Source organism: Pagrus major, chromosome 1, assembly GCF_040436345.1.
Source record: "Pagrus major chromosome 1, Pma_NU_1.0".
NCBI lineage: Eukaryota > Metazoa > Chordata > Actinopteri > Spariformes > Sparidae > Pagrus > Pagrus major.
Genome location: NC_133215.1, coordinates 22753949 through 22779943, shown reverse-complemented (window position 1 = coordinate 22779943; position 25995 = coordinate 22753949). Strand labels below are relative to the sequence as shown.

The 25995-nt window shown below is 39.9% G+C and overlaps 1 protein-coding gene and 2 long non-coding RNA genes across 5 annotated transcripts; all 3 read right to left on the bottom strand.

Moving 5' to 3' along the window:
- On the bottom strand, positions 1-1411 carry LOC141000719 (uncharacterized). Its single transcript, XR_012179569.1, has 2 exons — positions 1253-1411; positions 1-860 (listed from the first exon to the last, which is right to left on the bottom strand). It is a non-coding gene; the product is annotated as an uncharacterized lncRNA (long non-coding RNA).
- Positions 1412-2382: 971 nt separating this feature from the next.
- LOC141009633 (THAP domain-containing protein 1-like) lies at positions 2383-8490 on the bottom strand. Of its 3 annotated transcripts, none has more exons than XM_073482352.1 (5): positions 8018-8490; positions 6788-6839; positions 6162-6237; positions 5734-5971; positions 2383-3343 (listed from the first exon to the last, which is right to left on the bottom strand). In XM_073482352.1, the coding sequence occupies exons 1-5, from the start codon at positions 8282-8284 to the stop codon at positions 3272-3274; spliced, it is 705 nt and encodes a 234-aa protein (XP_073338453.1). In that variant the 5' UTR covers positions 8285-8490; the 3' UTR covers positions 2383-3271. The 3 variants fall into 3 exon arrangements, with proteins under 3 accessions (XP_073338453.1, XP_073338594.1, XP_073338521.1); XM_073482493.1 differs by lacking the exon at positions 2383-3343 and adding an exon at positions 4437-4748 and having other exon boundaries at positions 8018-8489; XM_073482420.1 differs by lacking the exon at positions 2383-3343 and having other exon boundaries at positions 5457-5971; positions 8018-8489.
- A 1960-nt stretch (positions 8491-10450) lies between these two features.
- LOC141010654 (uncharacterized) lies at positions 10451-10866 on the bottom strand. Its single transcript, XR_012180197.1, has 3 exons — positions 10780-10866; positions 10628-10689; positions 10451-10506 (listed from the first exon to the last, which is right to left on the bottom strand). It is a non-coding gene; the product is annotated as an uncharacterized lncRNA (long non-coding RNA).
- Between the last annotated feature and the right edge of the window lie 15129 nt (positions 10867-25995).

Here is a 25995-nt window from a genome sequence, read left to right as displayed (position 1 = left end):
TTGGCCTTTTAACATCATTCTGTTTATCGGATTGTACACTGCACATGGCAGAAGTCTGCAAATAGCACATCATGGTGAAAGTAGTTGGTTAGCTCCCTAAGAGGTCAGGGGGTGTGCAGCCTGGTGCCCACAGCTGCTCCTCCTTGTTCCATTAATCCCTGCAATATTTCTTTACATCTGCATCATGTTGCTGTGGCAACATGATAAAAAAAAAAAAAACAACTTCAAAATATTCCTACGCCGGATTTCCGGCACCGTGCCGGAGGTCTTCAAGCCCTGCAGTTGGCTGTCAGTCAACATCATGGCCATCACTGAGCGTCCGTGGCCCCTCTGTTTGCTGTGTGTCTGCACTGTTGGCACCAGCTGGTAGCTTTTTGTCCAACTGAGTAAGTAGACTCAGGGGCGATTCTTCTTTATAGAATTGCTTTTCATCATTAAGCATATCCAGCTGCCTAATAATGCTCCACTTTAAGGCACATATGACACTGGTTCTGCGCCCAAATTCAGATTCATGTAAGCCAGAGTTAACACTGGGCTCCTCAAGTCTCTAATGGGTCATGTAACTCTGAGACTGAAGATTGCTAATCTTATTTAGATGCGATGACTAAGCCTTGGCATTGACACACACCTTCTCCTTTGGCTGATGTTTCCTCTTGGGCGCTATGTGTGCTTTATGAGTGTTAATGTTTAGAGCTTCAGGCTGGCTGGCCCACTTGCGTTGATAATGGCAGAAGTAGCAGCTCTGGTAGACTATGAAGTAAGGACCTCGATTGTGTTTGGCACAGCGGCACTTTCTGTCGCACATCGGGCAGTTCTTCATCAGCTGCAGGATGGCCTCCTCGTCAACTCCTTGATAATTTCTTGTAAACCGTAAACATACATTTATACACAATTATCTCCTGTGTATTCATCTCGATTTATCCAAAAAATGCCCAGAATGCATACATATTAAGATAAACATGAGGTACATATGCACACTGCCCTCTGCTGGCTAAGAGAGGGAAAAAACACAAGCGCTCACAGACGGCGCACATGTCGGCTCTCAACGAGCAATTAAGGACCAGAATAACAACAACATTCATAAACACGTAACTGCTACGCATAGACAACTTTAAGGCTGCAGAAAATCACATTGTGATCTTTAAACAAGGTGAGGATAACAGACACGGCAGTGAAAAATACACACATTACTGCTGACACGTTTTAACAGATTAACGAGGCAATAAAATACTATAATATGAACGATACTCACGTTTCTTCATTCACTCATACCCGGAGTGTCAACACAAAGCACACCTCCAAAAAACACACGTCAAAACCACAGGTAAGTCTCAGGTTTCTCAGGTGCATAAACCCTTGACAGGTAAAGGGAAAAAAAAGTCCGTCAACATGGCTGAAAGCTATTGTTTTTTTGAAAGCTATTGTTTTTCCTGACGTCTTCACGCCGTACTGTCGTCACTTCCTGTGGCAGCAGGAAGGAGGGGCTATGCGCTCCCTTCAAAATAATAGCCTTTTATACACTATTGTTATACCATCAATTCCTGGCGATTTTCCGTTTTTCATTTGCTTTATTGCAGTGTCAATTTCGGATTTACTTAACTTTTCTTCTGGAATATTTTCCCTCTCATTTAATATTTTTATTTTGTCTTTGACCAGTCCAAAAAGGAATTCACAATCCATTTCTTGGAAATTCGATTTGTATAAATTATTGTAGAAAAGCCATATTTCCTTGTTCACTTGTTCAAGGTCTTCAATTATTAGATCATTTTTCTTCAGTTTACAAATCTTCTTTTTACTTTGATTGTGCTTTTCTAATCCAAAGAAGTAAGCTGATTTTTTTTTTCTCCATGTTCGAGCCACCTGGCTCTTGATCTTACATACGCCCCGTTTGCCTTTTCTAAGTAGAGTTCATCTAACTGAAGTTGAAGGGCATGTAATTTAGCCTTTTCCTCCACTAAAGATTCCGATTTATTACAGAGCTGATCCATGTGTACTTTAAGGAGGTAGGATTTGACATTCTCCAGTAATCAACTGTGTTAGTTGTTACACATAAATTGGACAAGGTGTCATCATATTCTGGTTGTGGACCTCTATGAGGTATTCGATCCATCCAGGAGTTTGGTGCTATATTAAAATCTCCTCCTAGTATCATCTTTTCCGTCACAAATTTAGTTTTCCATTCATTTATGAGTATTCCCAAACTTTCCATCATGGCTCTGTTGTTAGTTCGATTATTGTAACCATATACACATGTTAAAATGAATCTTTGGTCATGAATCTCTACCACCACCATAAGCCAGTGTTCACCCGTATCACTTTTGTGCTCAATTATCTTACCAGGTAATCTGTTGAACAATATCATAACCCCTGCAGAGTGAGAAGTTCCATGTGAAAACAGTATTTTATCTCTCCACTGTTGTTTCCATAGTTTTTCATCTGTTGTTCCCGAATGAGTCTCTTGAAGGAAAATGCAAGTTGCCTTTTGTTCTTTACAAAATAAAAAAATAGCCTTGCATTTAACAATATTTTTCAATCCTCTAACATTAACAGAAACAAATAAAACAGACATTGTACTTTCAAAAGTCCTTGAATGCGCTTTATGTATTAACTGAGCGCAGGAATGAGCATGTTGTCCTAAGATATTAGTTCCAATGCATCAACCTATTAGTGTTAGTTAACTTTCTCTTAACAACCCACTTAACTTTTTTTTCCCTTTCCTTTTTTCCTTTACCTCTAATTAGGTTCTCTCTTAATGTGTACAAAAACATATTTCATCTCTTTATCCAACACAATAACTGACTCGAATTTCTTCTCTTCTTCTATTTCTAAGGTCTAACAGTTTAACCTGAATTCTGTGTTGCCTCAAAGTAAAAGACGATTTGACTTTTATCATGTCCACTTATTAAGGCTCAATTCTCCGTCCATCGATTACTGCATATCCCTCTTTTAGGAAGGCCTTTCTGCCGGTGCGTTGAGCTTCCTCCACTTTTGGCCACAGCTTTGCCCGAGCCTCTCTGTCCTCCTTTGAAAAGTCCTCCTTGAAGTGGATGTTCATTTCTTTGCAGACTCCTGCCTCTTTGGATTTCCTCCAGACTTCGTTTCAGGCCGAGTTTGTCAACCGCCACTGGGATCACCCTTGTGAGAATGCCGACCACCACGTCTTTTGTGTCCTCGTTTTCTCTTTCTTTCAATCCCAGAAGTCTGAGATCCCACCATCTTTTATATCTTGTGTTTTCAAGGCACATTTCTTTGAGGGAGCGGTTTTCATTTGTCAGAGCCTCAATTTGTTTCTGTATTTTTCCAATATTCTCCTTGTTCTCTTCGACTGCTTTTGAATTGGCCTCTATGTGGGATTCAAAGATTTTGAGTTAGCCATTAGCCTTTTTCAGTTGATGCAAAGTTCAAAACTTCCTGGTGTAACTTAGTTGGTCCAAAACTTGTTTCCTGCTGTTGGGTTGGTTTTCCTTTTTTTTTTTCCTTAATTTTTTGGTGCTTTTAAATGCCAGAATTAGGACTTTAAAAGTAAACTGTTTCTGCCCCTGCTGAAAATGCAGCCGCTTACTCCGCCATCTTGATGCTTCCCCCCAGGAAGAAGCATAGACATGTGTACATAAACGCCTCACTGAGCGGGTTGGCCCGCTGCTGCGATACCTCGACGTCACCACCATATTGGAGGTGGCAGCTCTGCCCCGTGATCTAATACAAGTCAATGGAGTGAACTTTATAAAGCTCCTTCTACAAAGTGCTAAAAGTTAATGTCTCTCATTTACACATTCACACACGTACGAATATATTCAGGAAACAGATAGGAACCAAAAACAACGTCTGTAACGTTCTCTGATGATTTAAACATTAACCTCTCCATACATGTTCAGTATACAGGTATATGGAGCCCTGGAGGTGACATGAATGTGTTTTTTTTCTCGCACGCGCGAGATACAGTAAGTCCCGCGCAAGAGATACATATAGATGAACGCATCTATATGAAATGGACTAAAAGAGCGGTCATGCCCTTACAAAAAAGTTTATTCAAGTGTTTATTAGTATACTTAACAAAATTATACTAAAGTATACTTGGCTTATCTTATATAAGTATACATAAAATTCTAAGTATATTTGGCCTATACTTGTACTTAATGTTTTGATCGAGATATACTTAAGAAAAGTATTCTTGCCTTATATAGAAAGTTTAAGTATACTTGGCTTGTAGTTGTGCTTACTCTTATGATAGAGCCTATTTAATACTTTTGCACGCATATTGGCTTCTTTCATGTAGTACTCCAGCATGTTTTACATACTATCTTATAACTTACATGTTAAAGTTTATAGTAACACATCAGCTTTGGGGTGGAATAGCTGAGAGTAAATAGTACACAAGTGGAACTGAAACTGATCTTATATGTACACAGTGTTATTAACCCACACAGAAACAGATAAACATTTGCCTGATTTTATTGACAATTCTTCCAAGGTGTGAGAGTATTGTAACAGACTTGATTCATACTGGCTGCTTTTATAAGCCATTACCAGAATATGAATACATTTATATTTAAATCTCATCACAAAACATCAAGTCTCTCATCTCATCTCATCACAAAAGGAGCAAGTCTCTTTATGTAATACATAAATCATTGGCTACAACACGACCCATGACCGCTCTTTTAGTCCAATTCATATAGATGCGTTCATCTATATGTATCTCGCGCGTGCACATCCATGTCACCTCCAGGGCTTCATATATCTGCATACTGAACATGTAAGGAGTAGTTAATGTTTACATCATCAGAGAACGTTACAGACGTTGTTTTTGGTTCCTATCTGTTTCCTGAATATATTCGTACGTGTGTGAATGTGTAAATGAGAGGCATTAACTTATAGCACTTTGTAGAAGGAGCTTTATAAAGTGACTTGTATTAGTTCACGGGGCAGAGCTGCCACCTCCAATATGGCGGCGATGTCGAGGTATCGCAGCAGCGGGCCAACCCGCTCAATGAGGCGTCTATGTATATATGTCTATGCTTCTTCCTCTGTTTCATGGCGGGTGGCAACCAGCCAGTGTTAAGGTAAATTACCACTATGTTCGTGCTCAAAAATGCTGATTGGCCGAAGAGGAGTCCTGTGTATCTGTGCTCGATTGCTCTTCCTCAACTACCCAGATGTCTGTCACAGTAAATTGAAATTGAATTGCAAGAACTGAATTTGAATTGTGAGAACTGAATGTGAAAATATATATAGAGTTGAATTTTCAGTGAGGATCAAATATAGTTTCAGAGAAACTGAATTAAATTTCATAATCTTACATTCAGTTTCAAGTTTATTGGAATTCAGTTCCAACCTAATAAATTAAATTTCAAATTATAATATTCAGATTCAGTTTTTCAATGCAATGATTCAAATTCAAATTATGTGATTCAAATTCAGTTTTTTAATGCAATTATTCAAGTTTAGCAATTCAAATTCAATATAAATGATTTAAATTCAGTTTCTAGTGGCACGTTTCAGCCCATACGATTCTACTTTATAGAATTGTTTGTCATCATTAAGCATATCCAGCTGCCTAATAATGCTCCACTTTAAGGCACATCTGACACTGGTTCTGCGCCCAAATTCAGATTCATGTAAGCCAGAGTTAACACTGGGCTCCTCAAGTCTCTAATGGGTAATGTAACTCTGAGACTGAAGATCGCTAATCTTATTTAGCTGCGATGACTAAGCCTTGGCATTTACACACACCTTCTCCTTTAGCCGATGTTTCCTCTTGGGCGCTGTGTATGCTTTATTAATGTTCATGTTTAGAGCTTCAGGCTGGTTGGCCCACTTGCGTTGATAATGGCAGAAGTAGCAGCTCTGGTAGACTATGAAGTAAGGACCTCGATTGTGTTTGGTACAGCGGCACTTTCTGTCGCACATCGGGCAGTTCTTCATCAGCTGCAGGATGGCCTCCTCGTCAACAATGTGCTGCAGAGGTGCTCTGTTACAGGACAGGAGAGATATGACACACAGGTTGTATGGAGCCGGCAAGAGGTGGAAACTTAAATCTCACCATGGATACATTTTTGCAGGTGGTAAACAATACACTGTATCACAGAGTTCTCACTTTAAGCTACATAATTTACTTGGTACATTGGAAAGAATATGACAAATGTTATTTACAGACTTACTTCTCCATTGTTGCAGTGAACGTCTCAGGTGTATTTTTGGACAAACTGTCTTCACCAGGCTGGACAACATCAGAAACTTTAGGGAAGAAAAATTGCTTTCAAACTGGATTCATGAACTGCATTATTTATATCATAGTAAAATAGCAAAGATGGAGACTTTGAGCAATCCCAATTGATGCCAGTTAAAAGTTCAAGACACACGTTATTAACTGTGGCAGATTTGTGTCACTTGGCATATCTGTTTTGGGGTAAAAATGTCCTTTTTACTCCTTCCAGTTGTTTCTTTGTTTTTTACCTTTCCCATCTACTTGTTTATGAGAATGCTGCAATGCTAATTTGTCGGCATCTCCAGTAATGTTTTCTTGACCGCCCAACTTTCCTTCGGCATGGAGGCAAGTAGAATTTAATTTTCATTTTTGGGTGAACTTATCCTTTAACAACGTGGTTTACTGATCATCAGTGTTGCATCAACAATGTCCCAAACGGACACCATAGCAGTCATCTTTACACACAACCATCACACACAGATATGGCTACTTGTAAGACACATGTCATTAATGAATGCCACATGCACCTGTAAACTTCACTTGATAGTGAAAATCATTCACCTGACTTCACTGACTCACCTGTGTCTCCGATCTGGCCTGGTGGTTTGTCCGTTTCCAAGGTGTCCTGCTGCTGTAAAATAACACACAACACAGACACACTCTTAACAGCTGATGGCAGACATGAGTTTAAGTATTTAGTATGACTAAAATAAACTATCCAACCAATCTACCCCATGTTCCTCAGGACAGACATTACACACCCAGAGTGTAATCCTGTGTCATCATCTGCCTACACACAGTTTTAACACTTTGTGCCAGCCAAGCTAGCAGCTAACATTAGCTAGCCAGCACTGTCATAGAGAAAGCATCTGCCAAATTAATGGTAATACATCACTGCCTCATCAATCCCACTGAATGATGCATCTACGGTCACCTTCTGAATATCAGGATTTCCATGTCCTATAAAACAACATCACGTTTTTACTTCATGCTGACACCCTGTTTGTTTATCCTCAGTGACTTAAAACCACAATCTCTATACCACATGAGCAAAAGGTAAAGTTAAAGCTCGCACACATAAGGAGCTTTAATCTCTGTGTCAGAGCCACTTGTCTAGATTGTGGGAAAAAATATAATCAAAACACTGATCTTCATCAAGTGATTCTCTTACTTTGACCATATTGACAGACAGAAAACACAGTCTTGACTACCATTTCTGAAACTACTTTGCACCAAAAATTGTATGTCTAAGTAGTGCTAGTAGTGGCATTAGTAGTAGTGTTCAACCAATTTCACAACATGCTGAGCGTTGTCTAATCAAAGTTACATTACTACTGTCCTTTTTGGCATCATGGGAATCTTGGTCAGCCGTCCCACATTGTTGGGCTCAGCATGGTCAAGAATAAGCACACATACATCCCCCATCCCATTTCTAGAAGCTGTCGTCACTAACACTCCGGTAGAAGATAACCAAAAGTGCATCACCTCCACTCTTTCTGCAGCCACTTGTACAGCTCTTGGAATAGCATTTTCCCTCATATACACTCTCTTTCGTTTTCCGCTTGTTGTAGGCACCCTGAAGGCGTCATGGTCAAAGTGGTCACTACAAACTCGGTTCACGAAGGTAACGTTAAAACTCGCACACATAAGGAGCTTTAAAGTGAAACTGCAACCTAGGCAGATATACTATGTAAGTGCATAGTTTTTAGTCAAGTAACATCAAACATCCTGTAACGTTACCACGTTTGTGAAAACGGTATATAAATATACCAACATATAAGTTATATAAAAGGTCTGTAAAGTACATACCTCTGTCTTTAGTTGTGACTCGGTCGGCACAGCTGTAGTCTTCAACAAAGCTCTTCCTTTAGAAAATTTGAAATCCTCCGGTGAAAAGTGTTCACTGCAGACCCGGAGTCCATCGACGTTGGCGGTGTTGATATCGCGACGAAGAGCAATCAGCCACAGCTGTAATCTTTCAGGGTCCTGAGCTGGTAGTTTATGGAAAGTCACGGATCTCCTGTACGAAAGCTTCATTTGATTGAAGCATCCAGGAAAGGAACACACTCGAACCATCTTTTTATATTAATTTACCGGCGCAGTTGAAAAAAAGAGTCAACCCTTGAGTGACAAAGAAAATAACAAAAAATGCTGTTTTACATCCAACTCGGGGAGAAGCTGACTTCGTTGTCGTGCATGGCTGTGCTCTCGTGTCGCTCACAGCAGGATGTAAATACCGGTGTGTATCTATCGCGAGTTCTCGTTGATCTTGTCTGGCGCGGCTTCCGTAGTGCGAGCGGGTGTGAGCAAAACTACCCCTGACTGCAGTAAGCAGATGGGGGCGGGGCTCAACGTGGGCGGAGTTAAACACTTGACTCCGCCCATGTTTGACACCACCCATTGCGCGGGCGCCATCTGGTGGCGGAGACCAGGCAGCACATTCTCAAACGTCAATGCAGCACCTCCGGACAGAGACAGAGGCGTCAAACCCACGTATTGATTGCATATGTAGAATAACGATACACTTCCAAATTCACCTGTTAGCTGGATTTCATTAAAATACACAGAGAGAGCTGATAATTAAGTTAAATGTATTAGGTGCCATTGTTTGATCAACTCTGTCCTGATATGTTACACCTCTGGGTTCAGCTTATAATTAAATAAAACGCTTTTGACTGGGGCACCTTTCATTATTATTTATATCAGGATCGGGTCTGGTGCCAAAATGTAATTCTTTGGGAAAACATGTTTCTTTTCGTATCTTAAATGTAAATACCAGCAATAATAGTAATAATACATAATATTCAATATACATTCTTGTCTCATCTTAATAAAAAAAGCATGGTAATACGTTTACATTTTCATGAGCCCTCACAACTTGACACGCAACTTCTTACTGAGGTTCAGCTCCCACTGAACTCGAAACCTGTGTAACTAGGGCCAGCTGAACTGGAACAGTGAAGTGAAATCAAGACTTAATATTGGGCTTCTAACTATATTAAAACAGAAAAGGCTATGAAAAAGGTTCATGCATTTGATAGACTTAGACATTCCTATTTTTAACTTATTAAATGTCTTCTTTTTTACTGTAAGTCCATTATTTTATCCATGCTGCCTATATTTAAAAAAAAAATCTACCATAGCATTTCCCCAAGTGAGTGTGACAAACAGTATAGACATAGACACGTTAAATTTTTGTACAATCAATTATATCAGCTACATTAAGGAGATCAGAGACTGAAGTGATATCTTTCAAAAGCAGACACAAACTCTGAACTGACACAGTCTAGGCTACATGTCTTTCCTCAAAACAAAGAGGAGCACTCTTAGCTCGGGCTTCACTCAACATAACAGAAACAAAAATACCATATACATCTCTGTATAGAAACCTACTGTATATGATTAATCCAAAGATAGTCTGTACAATGCATGAACCATGTACATTTCTAGGGGTCATTTGTAATGGGTTAGGTTGAGGGTTCTGTACACTTGGACACTTTATTCCTTTTCAAAAGCAGAAAACACCTGCATTTGCCTTGTGTCCATAATTTCTTTACAAAATGCTTCATAATCTTCCTGCAAACTAAAAAGGACCATGAACGATTCCCTTAGTTCATTCGTCTCCTCTTCATCCAGGCCATCAGACATATGTAGCAGTTCCACTGCCCTCAAGCGATCTTCCTTGTCCATGGTGAGGACTTGGGGAAGGGAAAGTTTTCCCTTGAATGTTTCTGTGCCACACCAACTTGCTGCCTCAATGGTGTCCCTAAGCAGAGCATCCTCCTTATCAAAAATAAAGAAAACAATTATTAAAATGAAGGTTGGAGAAGGCATAAACAGTGAAATAAGAAAAGCCCACAGCAGGCAACATACCCCGTTCCCTGTTCCCAGTTCTGGCAAGTTCTCAGCTTCCTCTAGAAAGGAAACAGATTGTGGTTCTTATAGGCACAATAACAATGCAAGATGTAAAAAAGATCAGTAGCTGATTTTAAGTATACTGGTTTAATGAAAATGGAGAAATGACTGCAAAACCACCTATGTGACATCCCACCATCTACAACCTTGATGGATGTGTGTACAATAATACTGCTTTAAACAATACCTGATGCTTCAAAGACAGATTCTGACTGCCTGAACTTTTTTGGAGGGACCACTTCCAGATCCTGAAATAAGTGGAGGGATTATGCTTTAGTTTGCAAGCAATAGTTTGACTACAAGACTAATTAATCACATGACCTCTCACCCGTTGTACTTGCTCTCGTTGCCTTTTTCTTTCCTGCAATCTGTCTTCTTCAGACCTTGGTGATTTAATGACAACATACATTCACTATGAAAACATTCATGTTGGTCTGTTGACAGTGAGTAAAAAAGGTTATTTAAAAGAACCTGATTCAAAAGTGTGATATTGAGGGCACTTACGGCATGGGGAAGTTCTGCAGGAGAACAAGACACCACCATCTCCTAATTTGCAGCATGTTTTCCTTTGAAGAAGGAAATGCAGGAAGATTCAAATATGTTTCGAAAAATAATACCTTGTATACTAAGCGTAATGTGTCACAATTTACACATACCTCTCTGAAATCGTAATTGGCCCCCTTTACAATGTACAGAGCGTACTGTAAGTCAAGAGGTACTGGTTAATGTAATGTCATGCATATTCCCCCAGGGTACAATTATTCAATACAAATAATGTGTTTTGTATGTAGCAAGCAAACATTTTAGAGATAACAGCAATGATATAACATACTGAATAGGTCTTACCATCAAAACAAACATGCTTTGTTAGGCCCTGAGGTGTGAACAAGGTATTTTAATAAAAGAATGGCAAGAAAATAGTAAATGTTAGCAAATGCTATTAAGTAATGTCTCAACTGAACATCATTCATGCCAAGCTTCCTCCAGGGGCCAGGGGCTATCACAAAAACATAACAAAACACTGACAAATAAATCGGATATAAATATTAATCTAAAACTCAGAAAAAGGAGATTTGAAGTCCAGGTTTATATTCATGAAATGCACGTGAAAACTGCATAATATTTTCCCCCCTCATACCGGCCCAAAAGTATGTCGGCCTACTGGGAAAATGCTTGGATACCAGATTACCAGTCCAGCCATGCCGATCTTACTTTAGTGTCAGAAACAGTGGCAGGTATTTGTACTTGGGAAATTGTAAAAGAAACAACAGTGGAGGAGTGAGATTGGAAGAGTATGATACTGGGGGAGAAGATAGATGGGTTTTCAGTAGTGCTGACTGGGGAAAATTTAAGCAGATTAGTGATAAGGAAATGGAAAAAGTTGATGTTAGTCAAGATGTTGATGAATTAAATCGTTCTGTTTGTGAAGCCATTCTAGGGGCAGCAAAACAAACAATTCAAAGGAAGGGAGGCAGAAGTAAAAAGAAAATTGTACCATGGTGGACGAAGGAATGTGACAATGCAATAAAATCACGGAATAAAGCATTTAAAATGGTAAAAAGAACTCATAATTTCCAGAATCTTATTGAATTTAAAAGGTTGCAAGCAAATATGAGGAAAACAATTAAAAATGCAAAGAAGGATTATTGGAGGAAATGTTGTAATTCAGTAGGAAGAGAAACAGAAATAGGTAAAATATGGGGAATGATTAAAAGAATGAATGGAATTAAAAGAGAATATGGGTATCCAGTCTTAGTTGAAAATGAAACTGCTGCAGTGACAGATGAGGAAAAAGCAGAGATGTTGGCACAGAATTTTGTTAAAGTTCATAGCTTTAGTAATATTAGTGAAGAGGGGTGAAGAGGAAGGGAAGCTACAATAGATGAGAATGAGGAACTATTACTACAAGAAGAAGATGCCAATGATTTAATAAATGTATCATTCACAAAGGCAGAACTGAATCGTGCTCTTAAGAAAACCAAGACGTCATCACCAGGAAAAGATCAGATATGTTACTTTATGTTAAATCATCTTAGTGAATCATCTAAAGACAGTTTACTGGAGCTATATGATAAAGTTTGGGGGAAGGGAAAATTACCACAAATTTGGAAAGAAGCTGTTGTAGTTCCAATACGTAAGCCAGGAAAAGATTGTAAAAACCCAGGGAGATATAGGCCTATTGCTTTAATATCTGATGTGTGCAAAATAATGGAAAGAATGATGAAAGAATTGTTATAGGGTGAATGGTGTCTCTGTCTCAGCCACTCTGCCCCCCTATCACTTGTTTCTGCACTATGTAACTTAAGTGAGAGGGTAGTATCACAGCGTTACATACATGTTTACTTCATCATACAAGTTTTTAACACATAACATTGTTATGATGTAATGAGTTTTGTCCGTAGTTAGCACCTACATTATGTCTGACACATTGTTACAGACCTGGGATTTGTATTTATGACAGTGGTATTGCACTCAGAAACTGTGGGGGGTGCCAAATCACACAAAATGCCCATTTCTACATAATGATGTTTTGACAGTGGAAATCCTCTGAGAAAGCGTCTGAGGTCTGGGACCACTATTTTATACTACAATGTAAGAATTAAAGGAGACACTCATAGATTTGAATTCAGTCAGTGCATGATGTCATTATTTTTTTTGCAACTAAAGCAGTAATTGGATTTTTGTCTCCTTCCTGCAGTGCAGTAATAACCAGGTTTAAATTCTATCCACACTAAACTGAAAAATCTGAATAATTCTGTCTACACCTGAAAATAATGTGCATATAAACAAAACCACAGAAACAGCTAAATGGCTTCTTCTTTTCAGCTGAAACTGAGAAAGGCAGTCCAGTGGGTTTGGATGCAGGGTCATGGAAACAGTTTCTTTTCACAGATCCAGAACAAAAAGGTGTCACAGGCAACATCATTCCAGTTGTTTAGAGCATCATATTTCATTATCTGCCCACAGTTTTCTTGTGTCCCACCGTTGGGCTCCCCAGAATCCCAGTAGCTGAAATAAAAAATAAAAAAAACTCTTCACTGGAGAACACAACCCAAGAAGCATGAGGCAGTGATTTAATTTAAATTAAAAAAAGTGTGAACCTTTGGGTCACCGGAGTCCCATCCACCCATTTCCATGTCCCCTCTGTTTCTGAGTCAGTCAGGCCAATCCACATTGGCTGCTTGAACTCGTTTACAAAGTTCTTGTTTAAAGAGAGAGACACAAACTATAAACAGCACAATCAGAAATGTAAGCTTTTTAATTAAAGTCATATCAATGTATCCTCCACCCTGACGTTTGCATACATTCAATTACTTTTAACTCTTTATTCTATACTACTATGGTCCTATGTCTGTTTTACACACAGATACATGTATGCAGACCTGTTCTCCTTCACTGTTGATAATCATCAGGTCTGCACCTTTGTGACGACAGTCATCTCGACTTGATTTCCAGGTGCGTCTGAAAATGGAAACTTGATAGAAACTACGACCATAGTACACCCAACCTTGTTGTGCATAGTGAGAAACAGAGAGAACGTTAGTATCTCATTCACAAGAATTAATAAATGATTCAGCTACAACACAAAAGGCCAAGGGTTTCTATGAGAATTCTGAATGTTAAAATTTACCGCTATCCATCAGCATCAGCTCCAGCTTAGCTCTCTCATCAATCAGCTTTTTCAGACTGGCTTCTGTATCTGAAACAGAATTCCGTGTGTGTGTTGCATTAATCTCTCAATGATACAGTGTTTAATTACTCTCTGTCCACAGAAGATCATTTAAGTCCTTACGCTAAAACTCTAGTTTCAACACTTTTCATTGCTTACACTATATTTTGCACCCTTATCTCTTTCCTACAATTTCAACTCTACATAAAGGAATATGAAGAGCTGCTTCTTCAAATAAAGTTAAGCCATCTATGCAGTTCAGCTTCCAGCTCTTCATCATATTAAATGCCTTAAAGGGGAATTGCCGTTTTTTTACAACCTGGACCTTATTTCTAGCATAAAATACGATCATTTACTCACCCAGATAACTTTGGTGTCATTTGGAGTCGTTCGGACGCAATTAGATCCAGTGGAGCGCTGCGTATATCCATATAATGTGAGTGATCGGGGCACCGAAGCGCAGCCTCTATATAAAGCATTATCTGTCGCGAAACTAGTTCATTTCACCAATATTTTGTTATGATACGCTAGTGCTATTCCCCTCTGAGTCTGGGCTTGCCTGTTATCAACATCCGGGGTCTGTAGGTTGACCTAGCCGTTTAGCCTAGCTGCAGCCGTTTGTTGTTCTTTGGCCAGCTGTTCCTCTCTCTGTCTCCGCATCCTCCTTTCAATGAGCTCCTCATCTGTGTACTCGTCCATGTCCATCATAGACAAAGTCATCGTCCACCACCTCAGAATCGGAAAAATATTCAGCCATGTTGCAAAAAACTAGCAGTAGCAAACTACAGGTAAACAAGCCGGCTGTGCTGTGGCTGCGCGCGGCTTTCAGAGATGACATCATCCAGGTCAGAGGTTAGTAGGTCAACCTACAGACCCTGGATGTTGATAACAGGCAACCCCGGACTCAGAGGGGAGTAGCACTAGCGTATCATAACAAAATATTGGTGAAATTAACTAGTTTCGCGGCAGATAATGCGTTATATAGAGGCTGTGCTTCTGTGCCCCTATCACTCGCATTTTATGGATATACGCGGCGCTCCACTGGATCTAATTGCGTCTGAACGACTCCAAATGACACCAAAGTTATCTGGGTGAGTAAATGATCGTATTTTATGCTAGAAATAAGGTCCAGGTTGTAAAAAACGGCAATTCCCCTTTAACTAGCATGCTTCTACATTGCATCATTTTTGAAATTATACTTCCATTTTAGAGCGTTCAGATTATTATACTCATGAGTATATGTGTGTGCGTCATGGCAAAATGTGTTCCTGGAGACACACTAATGTAGTGAGAACTAACTGTAGCCCCATTCATACTGTCTTTTCAAGGCGGGAATCTTGCGCCACTATTCCGCCTCGCCGCCTGTGTGAAAGTTACAGAGGCGGAATGGGGGGACAGTTTCGTTTCGCCTCTGATCCGCCAGCGGAGTTAGTAACAGAGCCACAACAGAGGCGAGAAGGCGCCTGTGTGAAGCTGGCAGTGCGGGTCAGAGGTGTGATGGTCTGATGGCGTTCATAGTCTGACAACTAAACAGATACTCCATTCATCAAATGAAAGAGAAATGTCCCACATTTCAATCCACAAAGCAAAGTTACAAAACCAAACATCAGTAATGTGGTCGCCAGGCGGCTCCTGCAGTTGACTGATGGTGACTACTTGACGTGATTTAGCGCAAAAAACTTTAACTCACCATGTCTTCATCTCCTTCCTTTAACTGTTTTAGTTACTGTCTCTGGCAACTTGTATGGAGGAAGTGAGTCGCGAGAGAGTCAGATAGGGTCTGCTATTTACTGATGGTGATTATGTAATTATGTAATTTAGAGCAAAAAACGTAACTTAATCAAGCTCGACCACAACACATAATAACAGCATCCATATGATTATAAACAGTCGGCCGATACATGTTTAGATTTACAGGTGGAAACCAGGGGAAACTTAGATCGCAACGTCATGATGTGTACCGTCAAACCTTTTTTGGTTTCGGAATGCCGAACAAACAAAGTTGACGTAAAAGCAAGCGTTCATCGCGCCAATAACGCGGAGTGTCTGTGTGAAAAGGGATACTGAAGCAGTTTTAAGTAGTTTTTCAGGTGTTTCGATTTCTGTCAGATTTTGTCAGTGTGATAGCGTCACAACTGTGCAGAATACAGTCCAAAACTTTATAGATTTGTAGTTGAGATCAAAATAAAGACCAAGTTTGAAGATGGGGGTGGACCAAGTGTAACATATATATATATATGTTGTATTTGGTTTCTGAATTTTATCTGATTTAAATAGTTTTATTTCCCTTTTACCTGTGAGAAGGCATTTTTCTGCACTTTGCTTTCTTTTTGTTCCTCCTGAGCCCCCGTAGTCCTCCAGGCTTCTGTAGCCCCTCCCTTCTTCCCCTCACAGTAATGTTTACAATGGCTGAGGGTGAGTTCGGCCGGGAAATCCCGCCAACATTTTTTTGTTGTTTGCCGTGTAAATGTGGGTTTAACCTATTGAATGTGTGAAGAAAAATATGCACAGAGAATGTAAATATGTTTATCAGTTGTTTTCACTAGTTTTTACGTTCAGAACAAGATTTTACAAACTATTTTATGTTACAGATATCGGCGCTCGCTGTTCATTCATTACACACCCCAAGTTTTGCTTCTGTTTAAGACAGACAGCTTATGTTTTTGTAATTTTCTTTGAAAATATTAGAGAAAAAAAAAGTGTAACAGACAGCTTATGTCTTTGTAAGACAGTAATGTTTACAATGGCTGAGGGCGTGAGACAAAAAGACGGATGACGACATTTTGTATCTGAACTGTCTCCCGCAGGTTTGGGTCAAATAAACGCTGTAAACACTGCAGAATCCTTCTTCTCCTTCTTGTGCCGACCCACTATGGTTACACCAGGGGCGGTCCTGGCTAGATTTACGCCCTGGGTGAACCATCCCTCGACCCCCCCCCCCCCAAAAAAAACCAGCAAAACTATATGTTATTTGTATTATTTTATTATATATAATCTTAAATACAAAAAGGTAACAAGAACAGAGAAAAAAACAAGATAAATAAATGAAATACAGTATATAAACACCAATGTAAATTGCACAAATCCTTCATCACAGGATCTAATAACCATGCTTGAAAAATCCCTGAAGAAAGCTAAAAAAAATATTGTACTGTCATTAGTATACATGTTATTCACAGCATTTATAGCGTTTACAAAAGTAAAAAAAAAAAAAACACACACACACACCTGAGGAGTCCTGCAAGGAACATGTGGCTGAGGAGGTAGATGGCTCCAGGACCATCCCTGAATAGGCCTGTGTGGCTGCAGAGGTAGATGGCTCCTCATCAGACTCCAGGACCATGTCTGTGGCTGCTGTGGAAGTATCTGACTCCTCATTTTGGCCAGTGGGTGCTCCAGCTCCAAAATATTTCAGAAGTGCCCCTGAATTTACAGTTAAGATACAATATGTAAGTTAGATCACACTTACATCACACATGCAACAGTTACCCAATTAAAATGACCATAATGCACATTTTATTAACGTTTGTTAACATCCTATTAACTAAGCATAACACACTACAAATTATTCAAAAAGCTATATCACATGTAGCTTATGTATGCCATGTCAATGTATATTAGAAGTTATTTAAGTTAGCATATAGCATATAGCATTAAAAATTCCACAGTCAGGATGTGAATTTGCACTTGTTGTGTTGCAAACACAAACTAGCCTAGGTTGCCTATGGGTGAAATTAGTTGCATGACATGATGCCTCAATTCTAATAGTTGCTAGTTCAGCAAAACTAAAAACCTTCTGTGGCTAAGTAGCAACATATTAGCAAGAGGCTAATAAATAGCCTATAGGATACTGTCACTCACGTCACTCATAGAAATCTGCATACCTTTATCTTTTGCCCGTTTCTCCTCCTCTTCTTTTCTTCTTTTTCTGAACTGGGCACCTGATGGCTTCTTTGCTCTTTTACTTTGATCCATGATGAAGATGAAGACTTGACATCATTACCTTTTGCCAACACCGTCCATTCGCCCGTCAAACAACCGGAGTCACGTGATGTAAACAAATATACGTAGATGCATGCACAGATTTTTTTTTTTTCACATAACCCAATTAATTACATGTAGGTATATGGGTCTATATTAATTTTAAGAATGAAATACAATTTATTTGGAAGCAGTTTGTGTTGTGTGGCCTGGGATTATCAGTCTATCCCCCACCCCCCTCCCCCTTGCCTCTGCTGACACACACAACCTGTGTGACTCTCAGCAGCAAGTTGACGTGACAATGAGGCGCCCCAGCGCCCACTCCACTAACTTGACATGGAAATGAGCGGTAGTCTAGAAAACTGGCGAGTTTTGTTTTGTCGTTTTTTTTTTTTGTTTTTTTTTGAGGGTGCTCGTGCGCCCTCACATAGATTGCGCCCTTGGCGGTCGCCCACATTGCCCATAGCAAAAACCGGCCCTGGGTTACACAAGCAAGGGGTCCAAATTAAGGGGGTGCCCCCTCACACTTTACACACTTGCTCACATTCGTTTCAATGCAGTCATGAAACTTCACAGGTGTGTAGTTCACATAAAAATGCAGGCTGACTTAAAGAAGATGGGTGTAGTCTGACCCTGCATGTTCACAAAATATTCCAAAGTTCATACACTTTTGACAAGGTCAATAGCTTGCAAACTATTTTAGCACTTAAGTGGAAGAATGAATACAATTATGTTTGAACTGGAAGAGAAGTAAAGGTTGGGGCGGCATAAGTTGAAGACATGAAGCAAAACAGCTCAGTGTCAGCTTTTCAAAAGCCAGCAAAGCCACTACAATCTCTTCACAAAGTCTGTCCTCTAGTTACCTTGAAGCTTCCTCTGAAGATCATTTCTGCCTCTGGTCAAGGTATCAAATCTTTCTTGCAGCCGGTTCTTCTCTGTAGCCAGACGGTTGTTACTGGTCTGTAACTGGTCTCTCTCTTGAGTCAGCATATTGTTACTGGTCAGTAACTGGTCTCTCTCTTGAGTCAGCATATTGTTACTGGTCAGTAGCTGGTCTCTCTCTTTAGTCAGCATATTGTTACTGGTCAGTAGCTGGTCTCTCTCTTTAGTCAGCATATTGTTACTGGTCAGTAGCTGGTCTCTCTCTTTAGTCAGCATATTGTTACTGGTCTGTAACTGGTCTCTCTCTTGAGTCAGCATATTGTTACTGGTCAGTAGCTGGTCTCTCTCTTTAGTCAGCATATTGTTACTGGTCAGTAACTGGTCTCTCTCTTGAGTCAGCATATTGTTACTGGTCAGTAACTGGTCTCTCTCTTGAGTCAGCATATTGTTACTGGTCAGTAGCTGGTCTCTCTCTTTAGTCAGCATATTGTTACTGGTCTGTAACTGGTCTCTCTCTTGAGTCAGCATATTGTTACTGGTCAGTAGCTGGTCTCTCTCTTTAGTCAGCATATTGTTACTGGTCAGTAACTGGTCTCTCTCTTTAGTCAGCATATTGTTACTGGTCTGTAACTGGTCTCTCTCTTGAGTCAGCATATTGTTACTGGTCTGTAACTGGTCTCTCTCTTTAGTCAGCATATTGTTACTGGTCTGTAACTGGTCTCTCTCTTTAGTCAGCATATTGTTACTGGTCTGTAACTGGTCTCTCTCTTTAGTCAGCATATTGTTACTGGTCTGTAACTGGTCTCTCTCTTGAGTCAGCATATTGTTACTGGTCAGTAACTGGTCTCTCTCTTGAGTCAGGTTGTTGAAATTGGTGTGTAACAGGAACATATCCATTTCCCCAACTGTGTTTGACACATAAACAAACAAAGATTGTCAACCATTATTATCATTTAAGGCAGTGGTTCTCAAACTTTTTCAGTCATCCCCCACTTTGGACAAGGGGGAATTTTCAAGCCCCACCTGCCCCCATCGCCCCAACACAATGCTAATGAATTACGCCAAGCTTAACATCCGCGCGAAAGTTTGTTCCTCTACAATTGACCGTTCGCTAAGCCCCGCCCCCCTTAGTTACTGTTGCTATGTCTGTCAAGCTTTCGCTCCTACCATAAGAAATATGGAGTTTTCAGTGATATCAATAAGAGATATTCCAAAGGAAATTAAAGAAAGGCATTGATAAAAATAGGCATAAAAAGGAAAATTTCCTCCCGTTTGTCGCGCCCCACCTGTCACGTCTCTATTCCCCACCAGTGGGGCGCGCCCCACACTTTGAGAACCGCTGATTTAAGGTGTCAATCAGCGTGTTAACAAAGAACTTATATTAAAGACAGAAGCCAACTATCATTATTTTGTATGAGGACTCAGTCCTCCGTATTAACAGTGTTGTTGCATTCAATACAGAACGAAGAGAAGTCTGCCAGTTGAGATATCTGTAACTGTATACACAAGACTACAAACAAGTTTACAGGCTACAAACTGTGACTGGGTTCATTTTACTCGGAAGGCAAGAAAATATGAAGCTTGAACTAAGAACTGTAAAGTCCCCCTCTGTCTCTTATCTGAAGTTATAACTTTTTATAGCTTTCAGTATTTTCAATGTGTAATATTTAAGAGTTAGCCACCTATTAAAGGTCACTCCAAACAAATAGTAGCCGCTGTATCACCCGAATAACCACTAACTGCTGCTAATTATATTCTTTGCTGTAGCTACTATCACTATAGGTACTAGTTGTGGTTTAGCTAGTTAGCCATACAGCTAGTGGTCCTATTAGAAGGGAGTCAGAGAGAGAGAAGAGCTCACAACACACATAATCACGAGGATTTGAGAAGTTATATATTTGATCTGCAACTGTGTATTCCTACTCAAAATGAGCACACTTAAAGTAGCGTGCTCTGTTCTTACGGCCAGGCAAAGCTGCCTATTCATGTAATTTTGAATGGAGAGGGAGGTGCATCACTCTGTCTCCACTCTCTGCTGTTTCACCCAAGTGAGAGAGCAACACGGGTTGACATTAGCTGACATTGACATAACATTGCTTTCTAAATATAAGCTACATTACTTTATCAGCATACTAAAAAAGTACTCACACATGACAACCAGAGTTATGAGTCCAGTCAGGAGGAGAAGACACAGCAGACCCAGAATCACTGCAGCAGCTCTGAGTGACCTCTTCTGAACTCGTGTATCTACAGCAGCTGGAATTAGAAGACAATATTTGTAATCTGCTTATTTTTCAATATCAATTCATAACTTTAAACAGATTTGGATGGCTGTCAGATGGAGCGAGACTGACAACTTCACCAGCTTCATGCTCTCATCAGTCAGCCAGAAGTGAGAAAATCGAGTGGGTCTGAACTTCTCTTTCAAACTCCCTTTTTTCATTCTGTGCAAAATTTCTCTCACATTTATTGTAACACTGTGAAGACCTTCCAGGAAATCCTCTCTCAATATGTGTACTGTACCATACTTAAATGACTATTCCGTCTTTGTATGACAGCCATCTTTCACTTTGCCTTTGAGAATAGCCTTTCTAACAAATACTTTCAAGAAGGCATAACCTGGACATGACCTAGCACTTAATTCTGTTTTGAAAGCTACTGACTGGCCACTGTCAGAGAACTACGGAAGTGTATTGAATTCACTTGGGATGAAAAAAAAATCTGCTCTGTTGTTATGAATTAATAAGATAATGATCTTTGATAGGGGATAGGATATGGGTGTGTGAAATAATTCATCTTTAATGAGGAAACAATTAATCACATAACCTGCAGTGATCCCCAGCCACAGAAACATTAAGTGTGTCTCCCAAATATAAAAGTGTCAGAGTAAAACTGTTGTAGAAGCAAAAACCTGAAAAGTCCCACTGAAATAATATATATCCTCTATTTGTTCCCCTAACAAACTACAGGGCATGGCTTTAATCAGGTGATATGGGAATGTATGGGTGTCATTAGCATAATGGAGATCAATACCATAGTCCCTGACAATATGGCAGTGACACTATTTCCAGATTCAGCGCAATTAGGTCTGATCTACAGCACGTTGAGGCCAAATAAAAGTTTCCTCAAGTGGGATCAATATAGTATATGAGAAAGTCCGTAGGCTCTGTGCTGTGGTTACCTTCTTTCCCCTCTGCCTTGTGTGTGTTTGCATGTGTTCATTACCTGACAGTGCAGGTTCAGGTCTCTTTTGCTCCGGAGTCTGGATGTTGTCTTCATTAGCATAAATATTTTCTGAGCATTTTACCAAACTCTTCTGACAAGGCTTGCCTGATGGACTCTCTACATGGATATCCATTTGCTCCATGACGCTCAGCAGTATTGACAATTCAGTTTGGTGCAGAGGGCCTGAGGGCATCAGAGTCTGGAGACTGAGTTTCTGAAATGATAAAAGATTGTAGTGAACTGTTTTGAATTGGTGTTCCCAACACCTGTCAAATTGTCAGCAGCATATACACACATGTGACCGCATTTAACAGGAAACTGAATCATTTTGGGTTAATTACTATTTCTGCACAGTGGCGGTCCTAGCTTGCATGACGCCCTGGGCAAACCTCACCTTCAGCCTAAAGGAATTCTGATTCTGATTCTGATTCTGAACCCCCTGCTTCACCGCTCCCCTGCACCAGTAGGGAGAGCTGAGGTCCAGTAGGTGAACCTATCCGCCCCCCTCCCCCTTCTCCTTCTTACACAGCCTCTGTATGTGAGACTCTCTCAGCAGGAGCAGACGCACCTTTACAAAACAGAGGGCACCCAGCTGCCCGCTCCCCACACGGCAACATGTCATAGTTGACTTGACGTGTAAATGAGCAATACAAAAACCAGATGAAATGAATGCAAACAAATTTAAGGCAGCCGGTACTGGTCGGCACCGGGGTCGATCCGCCGAGATGATGAGATAAGCCCAGAGGTGGCTGCTACAGAGCCAGTTACTGTGGGCGACTGTCCGCTCGGTATTTTTTTTTTTTTTTTTTAGAGCGCTCAATGCCGCCCCTCCACAAATGCCTCCCTGGGCGACTGCCCATATGAGAAACCGCCCCTGTTTCTGCAAAATATGTTTTGAATCTAACCTGCTCAAAATCATTTAACATGTACACAAATACACATGTTTGCTACCAAACACACTCCCAAACAGAGCTTAAAAGCCTGCCAAATCCTCTCCAGTTAAAACTGAAGAAGTCTCTTGGATGAGAGGTGAAACGTCTTCAAGAAACTGCAAACACCTCCACTTTTATTGAATGCACTTATGGCTACATGTGGAAAACCTGGGTTTACTTATGGAGTTGATAACCAGCTTTGTTTGACTGCTTTGTTAGATTGTGATTGTAGTGAAGCCAGATAACGGAAACGAATTCTGGGTATGTTGAACTTGCTTCGGGCCAGTTGCACCAACATGGTTAACGCCTGGTCTTAAGCGAAGTTGGTCATAACTTGACTTTTTAAGTCCAAGCAATCTGCACCACCTGGACTTAATCCTTCTTCTCGTTGAGACCGGTCTTAAATGGGACTCCCGAAAAACTTGATATTTTACAGAGGGCGGCGCGTTACATCCTGCGTAACACTGCGTTATGTGTCTGATGAGGAAACTTGTAGGCTCACATTGGTGTCTCGTCACTTGTAATGCATAGATGTAACCATTCATATCTGGGTACAGCACTGGAGATGGTGCCCTAGACTTTGCGGGTATAAAAATACCAGATGCTGGTTTTGTGAAGCTCCAAAAACTTACCCACGGTTTTACAGCCACTTCTTTCACAATGTAAGCTAATGGCAAAATGTATTTTTGGGCCCCAGTGTATCACATGACAATGTAATTACAGGGTTTGGCCTCTATGAAAGTCGGCTTCAAAGCCTGGCAATCTTCGTGGGGGCTTGTCAACATTTATTTTTGATTATCATAGCTGCTCCTATCGCGTGTGACACCAAAAATGATCTGAATCTATTAATGTCATCTAGACCAGGACCATTTCTAAAACCTAATCAAGTATTTTACTGCCTAAAACTAACCTAACCAAACTGTGAATGACGGGTAGAAATATTCTTTTAAATACCTGAAGACAATATAAGTCTAGTCATACAAAGCCATAAAACAGAACTCTAATAAGAAGCAGGATGCATACTCTGGTAGGCATTTTCCACCTGGCCAGGTTTTTATTCTGGTTTTTCACTAATTACTATTTTTTTTAAATATTACTGAAGACTATGACCTACTTTCCAAAGCCACCCAAACGGTCTTACAAGGCAGAATATCACCTTTTATGCACATACATGAGGTTAAATACACAAATTATTTGAAAACAATACACTGGAAAGGGTCCAGGGCGGCATTCCGAACGTTCACTTTCATGTTTCGGAATGCCGGCCCTTAATTATTTTTGAAAAAAGGTCGCCATTCCGAACCTGAAAGCCCAAACTTAACCATAACCCGGTCGGAATGGCGGACCGTCGGAACGGGTGTCGCCCCCCCCACTGAAAAATGCTGAAACGTGAACCGCTACATCCTGCAAAACAACGACCCAGCAAGAAATATCAAACTGGGACAAACTAACACAATATTCCTTTTTTATATACAGAGGAGGGAATTAATTAATAAAGCATGTTACATTTGCCGAATTTAAGGGATAGGATAAGCGGTCCAAAGTTTTGGTGACACAGCTCTATGATTTTCTTATCTCAGTGTCAAATAAAATGTTCCTTTTCCACGATCGTCCACAATTAAATGATGTCCTACACATCAATAAGATTGTAAACAGTGCCCTCACTCTGCACTTCACATTTACTATAGTTAAAATGACAACTTACCGCTAACTTTCCCTCTCTGCTCCGCTTGTATCCACTTTCACTTTCTCTGGCTCTCCCTCTCTCTCTCTCTCTCCACACTCATTCATTCCTGCTCTATTCCTTAAAGGAGCCACTCTCAGGACAAATGTATCACTGTCCTGCATTTTGTGTCATTAGTCGTCATTATTCACTGGGTCCATGCACTACCATCTCGTGGGTGGACATTAAGGCTATTTAAGATAATTTGACACAATGATACGGGTTGGTTGAAAGGACTAGATATCAGATATATGCGCATGATATCACTCATTTGTAGTTTGTGTTTGTCATTGGTGGAAAGTCCCAAGCAGCCTACATTTACTCAGGTGATGTTCTGTACAAATTCAAGGAGTATTTCCATTTTGCTGTGAACATTACATTTATATTTCTACTCCACTACATCTCACAGGCAAATGCTGTGCTTTTTACTCTTTTACATTCCTCCTATCCAATGAGAAAAAAGTATCTCAAAATGTAGTAATTTTGAGTATTTATGATAAACTGCAGGATGAAGGCTTCCTCTATGGATTTAGAAAAATGTCCTTCTCCGTAAGAAAACAGACTGTTTTTCTGAGCTCATGAAAACGGACTCATCAAGAAACATAGTTATATATGTATACTTTCTCACAGGAAAGTGACGCCTCAGATGTATGATGATCTTACACAATATGGTGCATTTCTGTAGATTAAACTATCCAACAGTAAATAAAGTAGTTGCATTGAACTCAACCCTTAAGCATACACCAGTAAAATGCAACATCAGTGCCACAGTAATATTAATCCTATCATTTAACATTGACAGGGACCATTTTACTGCAGAATGTGTACTTTTACTTTAATACTTTGAGTACATTTAGCTGATGATAATTTTGCAGGCAATTTTTTAAGCGCAAAAAGTGATTGAATTGCCATTACAGTGGTGTTATGTAATTACAACAGAAAAGAGAATAATATCTAAATTAAACTTCAAAATGCAAATCAAAGAGCCCTGCTGCACCACAGGCTTGTGTTGTACAGTTCAATGTCCATTCAAAGTTCCTTTGGTTATCATAGTTTATTTCTCAAAAAAGCAAGCAAGCAAAGAACAAAGGAATCCGGCATGCCTCTCCTGCTCTGGTAAAAAAAAAACCATAGGCCCACCCAGGTGCATCATGGTCTTACACATATCCTTCTACCTATATAATCCAGGGTGCCCTCAGTGTGACAGAAATTCCCAAACTCAACAAAATACTTACTAGACAAAACTAAACAAAACAAAACAAATAACAAATAAAAAAATGCTATCAAACTCTTATCTGATTAACCTAAACATTTAGAATAACAACAACAAAACAACAACAACAACAACAACAACAACAACAACAACAACAACAACAACAACAACAACAACAACAACAACAACAACAACAACAACAATAATAATAATAATAATAATAATAATAATAATAAAAACTAACAA

What these genes read in the sequence shown, in the direction of transcription:
- LOC141009633 (XM_073482352.1), bottom strand. Translation starts at nt 8,284, where the DNA reads ATGGTTCGAGTGTGTTCCTTTCCTGGATGCTTCAATCAAATGAAGCTT. An exon ending in AGTCACAACTAAAGACAGAG is followed by an intron (nt 6,840 to 8,017) that starts GTATGTACTTTA and finishes GTTATTTTACAG; the next exon opens with CAGCAGGACACCTTGGAAAC. An exon ending in AGGCCAGATCGGAGACACAG is followed by an intron (nt 6,238 to 6,787) that starts GTGAGTCAGTGA and finishes TCTTCCCTAAAG; the next exon opens with TTTCTGATGTTGTCCAGCCT.